Source organism: Bubalus kerabau, chromosome 9 (genome assembly GCF_029407905.1).
Source record: "Bubalus kerabau isolate K-KA32 ecotype Philippines breed swamp buffalo chromosome 9, PCC_UOA_SB_1v2, whole genome shotgun sequence".
NCBI lineage: Eukaryota > Metazoa > Chordata > Mammalia > Artiodactyla > Bovidae > Bubalus > Bubalus kerabau.
This window is the reverse complement of record NC_073632.1, coordinates 111,668,238-111,681,142: the sequence shown is the minus strand read 5'-3', so window position 1 is coordinate 111,681,142 and position 12,905 is coordinate 111,668,238. Positions and strand designations below refer to the sequence as shown.

Below are 12,905 nucleotides of genomic sequence, written 5' to 3'. Positions count from 1 at the left end.
CGTGTCGTGGTGGGGCTGGGGAAGCAGGCACAGCAGCCTATGCTGTGCAGTCGGATGAGAGGCATTAGGTTGGGAAGGGAGTTCTGAGGGGTTTGGTGGGAAAAGAACCGGTTTTACTTCCTGAAAATAAACATCTGGACGGTATATGATGGGATGAAAAGATGAGGGTATAAGTTTAGAGGTTTACCCCAAGCCTTAATAGCTTTCTTAAACTTCCCTGACATTTCTGTTCAGTTATGCAGTGGGCGTCAAAGTGTTCCGACTCAACAGAGCCCTGCAGGAACTGTTGTCCTGCAAGTCCAAGTTCAGGGGAAGCAGAAGTCACAGTTGGCCCAAAAGTCCCATTTCTACTCGGATAAAAAATATGTCGTTTCTGATTTCCTTTCGGCTTGGTGACAAGTGCAGCCGCGTCGGCAGGTGCCGCTGGAGCTCTTTGTGAGCATCTGGGTTCCTGTCGTGACCTCTTCCGAGGATCACCGCAGCGGTCTCGTGTTGCACAAGCAGAATTGAACTCATTTTACCTCCAGTCACAAAAATGAGGGCCTTGTGTTCCTATTTTTGAAGTCTATTTTATATCATTAAATGGCTTATTTTTAGAATGAAAGTGCATATGTATTTTTTATGATTTATTGATATCTTTAAGAATCACAGCAGATGTCTTTTTATATATATATATTAAAAAAAAACCTTATTGGCTATTACTCTTTTTTGTGTCTGAAAGAGATACTTGCATTTTTTTGTGATGTAAGTCTGTAATGTGCATGCATGCTCAGCCTCTTCAGTCGTGTCCAACTCTTTGCGACCCCATAGACTGTAGCCTGCCAGGCTCCTGTGTCCATGGGATTTCCTAGCCGAGAATACTGGAGTGCGTGTGCTAAGTCACTTCAACCGTATCCACCTTTTTGCGACCCCATGGATTGTAGTCCACCAGGCTTCTCTGTCCATTGGATTCTCCAGGCAAGACTACAGGAGTGGGTAGCCTTTCCCTCATCAAGGGGATCTTCCCAACCCACGGATTGAACCCAGGTCTCCTGCATTGCAGGCGGATTATTTACAGCTGAATCATCGGGGGCGCCCAAATGTATAATCAGTCAGTTCAGTTCAGTTGCTTAGTCATGTCCGACTCTTTGCAACCCCATGAATTGCAGCACACCAGGCCTCCCTGTCCATCACCAACTCCCGGAGTTCACTCAAACTCATGTCCATCGAGTCGGTGATGCCATCCAGCCATCTCATCCTGTCGTCCCCTTTTCCTCCTGCCCCCAATCCTTCCCAGCATCAGAGTCTTTTCCAATGAGTCAACTCTTCACATGAGGTGGCCAAAGTATTGGAGTTTCAGCTTTAGCATCATTCCTTCCAAAGAAATCCCAGGGCTGATCTCCTTCAGAATGGACTGGTTGGATCTCCTTGCAGTCCAAGGGACTCTCAAGAGTCTCCTCCAACACCACAGTTCAAAAGCATCAATTCCTCGGCACTCAGCTTTCTTCACAGTCCAACTCTCACAGCCATACATGACCACGGGAAAAACCATAGCTTTTACTAGATGGACCTTTGTTGGCAAAGTAATGTCTGCCTTTTAATATGCTGTCTAGGTTGGTCATAACTTTCCTTCCAAGGAGTAAGCATCTTTTAATTTCATGGCTGCAGTCACCATCTGCAGTGATTTTGGAGCCCCCCAAAATAAAGTTTGACACTGTTTCCACTGTTTCCCCATCTATTTCCCATGATGGGACCAAATGTAGAATACTAGACAGCTAATTTGATTTGAAAAACTAAAAATTAGGTAAAATTTTAAATAGTTTAATGAAACTATCTTGTCACACCGGAACTTTAGATTTTCAGAAATAATCAGATCAGATCAGATCAGTCGCTCAGTCGTGTCCGACTCTTTGCGACCCCATGAATCGCAGCACGCCAGGCCTCCCTGTCTATCACCAACTCCCGGAGTTCACTGAGACCCACATCCATCGAGTCAGTGATGCCATCTAGCCATCTCATCCTCTGTCGTCCCCTTCTCCTCCTGCCCCCAATCCCTCCCAGCATCACAGTCTTTTCCAATGAGTCAACTCTTCACATGAGGTGGCCAAAGTACTAGAGTTTTAGCTTCAGCATCATTCCTTCCAAAGAAATCCCAGGGCTGATCTCCTTTAGAATGGACTGGTTGGATCTCCTTATAGTCCAAGGGACTCTCAAGAGTCTTCTCCACCACCACAGTTCAAAAGCATCAATTCTTTGGCACTCAGCCTTCTTCACAGTCCAACTCTCACATCCATACATGACCGCAGGAAAAACCATAGCCTTGACTAGACGAACCTTTGTTGGCAAAGTAATGTCTCTGCTTTTCAATATGCTATCTAGGTTGGTCATAACTTTCCTTACAAGGCGTAAGCATCTTTTAATTTCATGGCTGCAGTCACCATCTGCAGTGATTTTGGAGCCCAGAAAAATAAAGTCTGACACTGTTTCCACAGTTTCCCCATCTATTTCCCATGAAGTGGTGGGACCGGATGCCATGATCTTAGTTTTCTGAATGTTGAGCTTTAAGCCAACTTTTTCACTCTCCACTTTCACTTTCATCAAGAGGCTTTTGAGTTCCTCTTCACTTTCTGCCATAAGGGTGGTGTCATCTGCATATCTGAGGTTATTGATATTTCTCCTGGCAGTCTTGATTCCAGTTTGTGTTTCTTCCGGTCCAGCGTTTCTCATGATGTACTCTGCATATAAGTTAAATAAACAGGGTGACAATATACAGCCTTGATGAACTCCTTTTCCTATTTGGAACCAGTCTGTTGTTCCATGTCCAGTTCTAACTGTTGCTTCCTGACCTGCATACAAATTTCTCAAGAGGCAGGTCAGGTGGTCTGGTATTCCCATCTCTTTCAGAATTTTCCACAGTTTATCGTGATCCACACAGTCAAAGGCTTTGGCATAGTCAATAAAGCAGAAATAGATGTTTTTCTGGAACTCTCTTGCTTTTTCCATGATCCAGCGGATGTTGGCAATTTGATCTCTGGTTCCTCTGCCTTTTCTAAAACCAGCTTGAACATCTGGAAGTTCACGGTTCATGTATTGCTGAAGCCTGGCTTGGAGAATTTTGAGCATTACTTTACCAGCGTGTGAGATGAGTGCGATTGTGCAGTAGTTTGAGCATTGTTTGGCATTGCCTTTCTTTGGGATTAGAATGAAAACTGACCTTTTCCAGTCCTGTGGCCACTGCTGAGTTTTCCAAATTTGTTGGCATATTGAGTGCAGCACTTTCACGGCATCATCTTTCAGGATTTGGAATAGCTCAACTGGAATTCCGTCACCTCCACTAGCTTTGTTCCTAGTGATGCTTTCTAAGGCCCACTTAACTTCACATTCCAGGATGTCTGGCTCTAGGTCAGTGATCACACCATCGTGATTATCTGGGTCGTGAAGATCTTTTTTGTACAGTTCTTCTGTGTATTCTTGCCATCTCTTCTTAATATCTTCTGCTTCTGTTAGGTCCATACCATTTCTGTCCTTTATCGAGCTCATCTTTGCATGAAATGTTCCTTTGGTATCTCTGATTTTCTTGAAGAGATCCCTAGTCTTTCCCATTCTGTTGTTTTCCTCTATTTCTTTGCATTGATCACGAAGAAGGCTTTCTTATCTCCTCTTGCTATTCTTTGGAACTCTGCATTCACATGTTTATATCTTTCCTTTTCTCCTTTGCTTTTTGCTTCTCTTCTTTTCACAGCTATTTGTAAGGCCTCCCCAGACAGCCATTTTGCTTTTTTGCGTTTCTTTTCCATGAGAATGGTCTTGATCCCTGTCTCCTGTACAATGTCATGAGCCTCATTCCATAGTTAATCAGGCACTCTGTCTATCAGATCTAGGCCCTTAAATCTATTTCTCACTTCCACTGTATAATCATAAGGCATTTGATTTAGGTCATACCTGAATGGTCTAGTGGTTTTCCCTACTTTCTTCAATTTAAGTCTCAATTTGGCAATAAGGAGTTCATGGTCTGAGCCACAGTCAGCTCCCGGTCTTGTTTTTGCTGACTGTATAGAGCTTCTCCATCTTTGGCTGCAAAGAATATAATCAATCTGATTTCGGTGATGACCATCTGGTGATGTCCATGTATAGAGTCTTCTCTTGTGTTGTTGGAAGAGGGTGTTTGTTATGACCAGTGCATTTTCTTGGCAAAACTCTATTAGTCTTTGCCCTGCTTCATTCCGTATTCCAAGGCCAAATTTGCCTGTTACTCCAGGTGTTTCTTGACTTCCTACTTTTGCATTCCAGTCCCCTATAATGAAAAGGACATCTTTTTTGGGTGTTAGTTCTAAAAGGTCTTGTAGGTCGTCATAGAACCGTTCAACTTCAGCTTCTTCAGCGTTACTGGTTGGGGCATAGACTTGGATTACTGTGATATTGAATGGTTTGCCTTGGAAACGAACAGAGATCATTCTGTCATTTTTGAGATTGCATCCAAGTACTGCATTTTGGACTCTTTTGTTGACCATGATGGCCACTCCATTTCTTCTGAGGGATTCCTGCCCACAGCAGTAGATATAATGGTCATCTGAGTTAAATTCACCCATTCCAGTCCATTTCAGTTAGCTGATTCCTAGAATGTCGATGTTCACTCTTGCCATCTCTTCTTTGACCACTTCCAATTTGCCTTGATTCATGGACCTGACATTCCAGGTTCCTATGCAATAATACTCTTTATAGCATCGGACCTTGCTTCTATCACCAGTCACATGCACAGCTGGGTATTGTTTTTGCTTTGGCTCCATCCCTTCATTCCTTCTGGAGTTATTTCTCCACTGATCTCCAGTAGCATATTGGGCACCTACTGACCTGGGGAGTTTCTCTTTCAGTATCCTATCATTTTGCCTTTTCATACTGTTCAGAAATAATAGTCACTCAAACTGATATAATTTGCTTTAAAATAGATACTTTATTAGCTCCAGGTCTTACTTTTTTCTCTTTTTTAAAGAAATGCAGTGATTTTTGCTACAGGAAGCGTTCCTGTTCGCTGGCCGCTGCCGAGTTCCCGGTGGCCCTCCCCCAGTGTGCGTCAGAGCTCAGCGCCGTCTGCCGCGCGCTCCTTCCTGCAGCGGCGCTGAGCGCTGTGTGTCCCCGGGACCTCAGCTTCACTGCACCATGCGTGTGGACTTTACCCATTTCATGCATTTCTTACGTGTGTTTAAGCCTATAAATTTCCCTCTGAATGCCGCTGTGGTTGTAATTTGCCGGTTTAGCAAGTGGCCTTTTGATTTAGCAGTAAATATTTTCTGATTTTTTTGAGCCTAGTCTTTATTTACATATGAGCTTTCAGTTTTCCACATACATAAACTAATTTGTTGTTTGGCCGCTCAGTTGTAAAAACTATTTGTGACCCCATGAACTGCAGCACGCTAGGCTTCCCTGTCCTTCACCATCTCCCGGAACTTTCTCAAACTCACGTCCATTGAGTCGGTGATGCCATCCAACCATCTCATCCTCTGCTGTCCCCTTCTCCTCCTGCCTTCGATCTTTCCCAGCATCAGGGTCTTTTCCAGTGAGTCAGTTCTTCGCATCAGGTGGTCAAAGTATTGGAGTTTCAGCTTCAGCGTCAGTCCTTCCAATGAATATTCAAGGTTGATTTCCTTTAGGGTTGACTGGGTTGACCATCTTACAGCCCAAGAGACTCAAGAATCTTCTCCACAGTTCAAAAGCATTAGTTCTTCAGCACTCAGCTTTCTTTGGAGTCCAACTGTCACATCCATACATGACTACTGGAAAAACCATAGTTTTGACTATACAGACCTTTGTTAGTAAAGTTATGTCTCTGCTTTTTAATATGCTGTTTAGGTTGGTCATAGCTTTTGTTCCAAGGAGCAAGTGTCTTTTAATTTCATGACTGCAGTCACAATCCGCAGTGGTTTGAGCCCAAGAAAATAAGGTCTGTCATTGTTTCCCCATTTATTTGCCATGAAGTGATGGGATGAGATGCCATGATCTTAGTCTTTTGAATGTTTGGTTTTAAGCCAACTTTTTCACTCTCCTCTTTCACCTTTATCAAAAGGCATTTTAGTTCCTCTTTGCTTTCTGCCATAAGGGTGGTGTCACCCTGTTTGTTTAACCTATATGCTGAGCACATCTTGAGAAATGCCGGGCTGTATGAGTTACAAACTGGAATCAAGATAGGCGGGAGAAACATCAACAACCTCAGATATGCAGATGATACCACTCTAGTGGCAGAAAGCAAAGAGGAAATAAACAGCCGTGTAATGAGGGTGAAAGAGAAGAGTGAAAGAGGCAGCTTAAGATTAATATTAAAAAAACTAAGATCATGGCATTTGGCCCCATGACTGCATGGCAAATAGAAGGAGAAAATGTGGAAGTAGTGACAGAGTCCCTCTTCTTGGGCTCCAAAATCACTGCAGATGTTGACTGAAGCCATGAAATCAAAAGACAGTTGCTTCTTGGCAGGAAAGCGATGACAAACCTAGAGAGCTCTTGAAAAGCAGAGACACTACTCTGCTGACAGTGGTTGTGAGGCCTGGACTGTAAATTTGGCAGAACACCTAAGAATTGATGCCTTTGAACTGTGGTGCTGGAGAATACTCCCGAAAGTGCCTTGTACTGCAAGATCAAACCAGTCAATCTTAAGGGAGATCAACCCTGAATATTCACAGAAGGACTGATGGTGAAGCCGAAGCTCCAGTATTTTGGTCATCTGATGCAAGGAGCCAACTCATTGGAAAAGTCCCTGATGCTGGAAAAGATTGAGGGCAGAAGGAGAAGAGGGCATCAGAGGATGAGATGGCTGGATGGCATCACTGATGCAACGAACATGAACTTGGGCAAACCTCGGGAGATAGTGAGGGACAGGGAGGCCTGGCGTGCTGCAGTCCATGGGGTTGCAAAGAGTCGGACATGACTGGGTGACTGAACAACAATATCTTATATTTTCAGATATAGTTGTTTTTATCACTTTCAAAAACAATTACTAGTTAGGCGTACTTTCAGTTCAGTTCAGTTCAGTTGCTCAGTTGTGTCCAACTCTGTGTGACCCCATGGGCTGCAGCACACCAGGCTTCCTGTCCATCACCAACTCTCCAAGCTTACTCAGACTCATGTCCGTCAAGTTGGTGATGCCATCCAACCATCTCATTCGCTGTCTTCCCCTTCTCCTGCCTTCAATCTTTCCCAGCATCAGGGTCTTTTCCAATGAGTCAGGTTTTCACATCAGGTGGCCAAAGTATTGGAGTTTCAGCTTCAGCATTAGTCCTTCCAATGAATATTCAGGACTGATTTCCTTTAAGATGGACTGGTTGGATCTCCTTGCAGTCCAAGGGACCCTCAAGAGTCTTCTCCAACACCACAGTTCAAAAGCATCAGTTCTTTGGTGCTCAGCTTTCTTTATGGTCCAACTCACACATCCATGCATGACTATTGGAAAAACCATAGTTTTGACTAGATGGACCTTTGATGGCTAAGTAATGTCTCTGCTTTTTAATATGCTGTCTAGGTTGGTCATAACTTTTCTTCCAAGGAGGCAGTGTCTTTTAATTTCATGGCTACAGTTACCATCTGCAGTGATTTTGGAGCCCCCCAAAATAAAGTCTGTCACTATTTCCATTGTTTTCCCATGATCTTAGTTTTCTGAATGTTGAGTTTTAAGCCAACTTTTTCACTCTCCTCTTTCAGTTTCATCAAGAGGCTCTTTAGTTCTTCACTTTCTGCCATGAGTGTGGTGTCAAATGCATATCTGAGGTTATTTATATTTCTCTCAGCTATCTTGATTCCAGCTTGTGCTTCATCCAGGCCAACATTTCTCATGATGTACTCTGCATATACATTAAATAAGCAGGGTAATAAAATACAGCCTTGACGTACTCCTTTCCTGATTTGGAACCAGTCTGTTGTTCCATGTCCAGTTCTAACTGTTGCTTCTTGACCTGCATACAGATTTCTCAGGAGGCAGGTTAGGTGGTCTGGTATTCCCATCTCTCTAAAAACTTTCCACAGTTTGTTGTGATCCACATAGTCAAAGACTTTAGTATAGTCAATAAAGCAGAAGTAAGTTTTTCTTGAACTCTCTTGCTTTTTCGATGATCCAGTAAATGTTGGCAATTTGATCTCTGGTTCCTCTGCCTTTTTTAAATCCAGCTTAAATATCTGGAATTTCATGGTTCACATACTGTTGAAGACTGGCTTGGAGAATTTTGAGCATTACTTTGCTAGCGTGTGAGATGACTGCAATTGTGCAGTAGTTGGAGCCTTCTTTGGCATTGCCTTTTTTTGGGATTGGAATGAAAACTGACCTTTCCAGTCCTGTGGCCACTGCTGAGTTTTCCAAATATGGTGGCATGTTGAGTGCAGCACTTTTACTTTCAGCATCATCTTTTAGGACTTGAAATAGCTCAACTGGATTTCCATCACCTCCACTAGCTTTGTTCATAGTGATGCTTCCTAAGGCCCACTTGACTTCACATTCCAGGATGTCTGGTTCTAGGTAAGCAATCACACCATCGTGATTATGTGGGTCGTGAAGATCTTTTTTGCATAGATCTTCTGTATATTCTTGCCGCCTCTTCGTACTATCTTCTGCTTCTGTTAGGTCCTTACCATTTCTGTCCTTTATTGAGCCCATCTTTGCATGAAATATTCCCTTGGTATCTCTAATTTTCTTGAAGAGATCTCTAGTCTAGTAAGGTGTGCTTTGCCTTACTTTTACTTTTTCTTAATATTTATACAATCAATCTTTCCTCCTTTTGCTTAGCATATGCTATTTTTCCCCATCTTTTACTTTCAACCATTAGAATTCATATATTTTAAGTGTTTTTATTGAAATCCAACTAGGAAGCTTTCTTTTATTTGTTGAGCTTACTCTGTTAGAAATTATTATGACGACGCATCAGTTGATCTTATTTTGTTTTTCTCTTCAATCTTTAAAAAGAACACTTCACTTTCTATTTATCATGAATTCTTAGCTTCATTTTTTTCCTTCAGTCTCTACTGGATTGATCAGATATTTTTCTAAATTCTTTTTTTCCCCTTGACAGGTTTGACCTCTGTTTATTATTTCCATCCCCCATGTTTACTGTTCAGTTTCAAGAAACCAGCAATGCTGTAAGCTCCTATAACTGTACACTCACCTCTCTGTTAAACTAGGTCTGTGTTTTGTTCTTTTTACATTCAGGGTGTTGCAGAGCACCCAGCATTCAGTAGGTGACCTCTAAGTGTTTGCTGGATGTCTGTTGTTTCTCTGCTGTGAGTTATCAAGCTCTCTTAACACAGTTCCAGTTTGTGGATCACTATGCTGTGTTGTGGAGAAGGCGATGGCCCCCCACTCCAGTACTCTTGCCTGGAAAATCCCATGGACAGAGGAGCCTGGTGGGCTGCAGTCCTTGGGGTCGGCAAAGAGTCGGACACCACTGAGCGACTTCCCTTTCACTTTTCACTTTCATGCATTGGAGAAGGAAATGGCAACCCACTCCAGTGTCTTCCCTGGAGAATCCCAGGGATGGGGGGAGCCTGGTGGGCTGCCATCTATGGGGTTGCACAGAGTTGGACACGACTGAAGCGACTTAGCAGCAGCAGCAGCATGCTGTGCTGATCTTAGTAGCTGGGTGGCAGTGGGTGGGCCCCTCTGTGTGTCAGGCTTCTCATATGAAAAAGGGAGTGAAATAGGTGACCCTTCAGAGGTTTGTGAAGAGGAGGGAATGTGAAGTGTTCAGAATGCTGTGGATGCAGAGTTAAGACTCAGTGCATATTCATTTGTTTTTCTAGTCATTGAATTTATATAAGCCTTTGTTTCCTGTTTGTAAATGAAGAATCACTTGTAGGTATCTTAAGCATAAATCCTTGTGGACACACTTTATTAGATTTGTCTTAACATTAATGTTTGGATATTCTTGACATAGTAGGAAGATGGAAATTATTATAAACCACGTTATATTTAAGTAATGTTTGGGGCCAGATGGCTCTGTAGATGAAGTTCAGTTTCAATCCACTACACACTGAAAATCATGGCAACACTTCTTCTGACAGCAGCTTGGAGAAGGTGAGGGCCCAGTGAGCAGACCAGATGCAGGTCCTCGGAAGGGTCGGCGTCTGCTGGACACGTTTCACCCCAGTCAGCGTCACAGGCACCTGCTCAGCAGGTCTCAGGGTTTGATAATCAGGCAACTAATAACTGACCTCAAGCTTCAAATGCCTTACTAAGACCAGCTTTGAGATAATTTATTCAATATGTCTTGTGGCCTACACTTTATTATCAGTCTTTTGATCTTTTGCCATTTGTAGTTCTGTAACTTTCCGTGGCATTATTTATAGAGAAAACATATATTGGTAGTTCTTAAGGTCCAAGTGTTCCACTGGCGATTATTCATAGGAAGGAAGTTTTTGGAGTCCAATTCTAAAATTTTTATAAATAAAAAAGCTATTTGTTAATTTCTTTCTTTAGATTCAGTGTTGTTAGATATGATTAGGGAAATGTTTATTAATTAAACCTGTAAAAAATATGCCTTGATTTTCCCTTATAATTACAGGGGTCATCATTTGCAACCCAGCAATCCCAGGCTTATAATCTCTTTGCGACCGCAGCCACTGGTGATGGGGTAAAGCTCTGGGACCTGAGGACCCTGAGGTGCGGCTCCCTCTGCTTTTCAGGTTGCAGTTGGGGGTGAGGCTGGGCAGACCACGTAGAGTGTATTTTAATTAAAGCTCATGGTAAACTCCACTTGAGCTTGTTTTTCCAAGTATGACAAGGTTGTGGTGAATCTATTCACACTGACTAAGAAGAGTCTGATTTATACACAGAAAGGGTCACACAGTTTGGAATGATAAAAAAAGCAGATACTGGTCTTTCCTCTGCTACATGTGACATGTGGCCTCTGATGGCTGGAAATGAACAGGAAGTTAATTGATCACTTCACTGTTAGACTAGAGTGTGCATGTGTGTAAGAGAGATGTATATGCATGTGTGCAAGCATGTACACTGTAAGATGCACATGTAACAGCGAGATGTACATATATTTGTATATAAACATATATATATACACAGTGATACCGACATATTACAGTTGTGTGTGTATATGTATGTATACAAAGTATTTATATATATATATATATATACACACACACACACACACACACACAGGGGTACATACACGTAACAGTGAGATGTATATGTATGTATATAAGCATGTACTCACACAGTGATATGTACATGTAACAGTGAGGTGTACATATATTTGTACATAAATATATATACACACACAGTTAGATGTGTATATATATGTATATAAAATATGTGTGTATGAGTGTATATAAATATATAAACATAAATATACACACAGGGTTACATACATCTAACAGTAAGATGTATATGTATGTATACAAATATATACACACACAGTGATATGTACACATTACAGTTAGATGTGTATATATATATATGCATACAAAATATGTATATATATATATAAATATACACATGGGGTGCATACATGTAACAGTGAGACACACACATACATACATACACAGTGATACACACATACATATATATATTTATACACACACACATAATTCTATTCCTTAAAGTGTTCTGATAGTTATGGCAGACAGACATTGAGTATAGAATGTATCTAACAAAATAGAATAACTACTTACATTTGTTTCTGTGTGTGTGACATATATATATTCGTAAGACAACAGTAGCAGACTGCCTCTGTTTTCTTTTTCATTCACTGAACAAGTATAACCCCTCTGTTTCTATCCTGTGTGACTTTTGTATACTTCTCATATGTAAAAAGTTTATTTAATGTTAGTTTTGTTGTTTTTGTGCATTTATGATGTTAAAAGCATGTTCGTTATTTTTAAAGGGTCTGCAGAATCACCTGCCTCGCCATTTATTATTGATAATCCTCCCTTATTATTAAACAGCCTCACAATAAACATGTTGTTTCACTGTTAGTTTGCTCATTTTTGCGAAGACAAGTCAGTATCTTCCTCCTAATTTATGTTAGAAATTGAGAAATCCTTTGTTCTCTTGGCGCTTGCCCTTCCTTGTAGGTGTGAGCGCGGTTTTGAAGGCCGTGCAAGCCGCTGCTACCCGTGTGGATTGCTTTCAGCCCTCGCGGCCGGTTCGTGGCTTGTGCTGCTGAAGGCAGACGCGCATGCGCTGCTGTGGCAGTGTGCGGGTCTTCAGGCGGAGATGCTTCAGGCGCAGATGCTGCGCTCGCTCCTGGGGAGACAGTTAATACTGCTGCTGTCAGGACAGAATCTTGACTATGGGCCAGTGCTCTGAGGCTGCCACATCGTAATGGTATTTATTAAATAGCAATCACACGCAGGGTATGACGGGCTAGCCATAGAAGGACAGACACTGTGTGATCCTACTCACATGAGGAACCTAAAGCAGACTCATGGAGGCAGACAGTGGAAAGCGGGGCCAGGAGCTCGGGTGGGGGAATGGGAGATTCCGGGCAGGGGGCACAGGGGTTGGTTACGCAGGACGGGCAAGACTGGACTCTGCTGTAAACACGGCGCCTGAGGTCAGCAGTACCGCACTGCGTACATGAGCCTTGTTAAGAAGGTGAACTTATGCTAAATGTCATGCGTATGATTAAAAACAAGGGTCACGGGACATTCTCCCAGGGGCCACCATTAACGTCACTGAGTGTGGAACCGTCGAGATGTCAGTCTGTGTCACTAATGCCGTTTTAAGGGCTCTACCTCGCTAGTCTTCACCACGACGTAGTCCGGTGGTAACAGGCGCCCAAAGCTGGCCGAGTCTTTGTAGGTAACTGGTGGCTTAAGAGAAAATACACGGGATCATGGGACAAACTGAAAGGGCGCACAAAGAAGCAGACAGACAGATCCTGATACGGAGCGTCCTTCAGGACACTGGTCCAGTTCCTTCAACAAGAATATGGCGT

The 12,905-nt window shown here is 42.6% G+C and overlaps 1 protein-coding gene across 1 annotated transcript in view; it reads left to right on the top strand.

Moving 5' to 3' along the window:
• The window catches only part of WDR27 (WD repeat domain 27), a 136,830-nt gene that overhangs the window by 51,967 nt on the left and 71,958 nt on the right, over window positions 1-12,905 (top strand). The window contains 3 exon segments of the mRNA XM_055591456.1: window positions 10,515-10,612; window positions 12,040-12,086; window positions 12,089-12,141. Coding sequence (XP_055447431.1) covers window positions 10,515-10,612; window positions 12,040-12,086; window positions 12,089-12,141 — 198 coding nt within the window.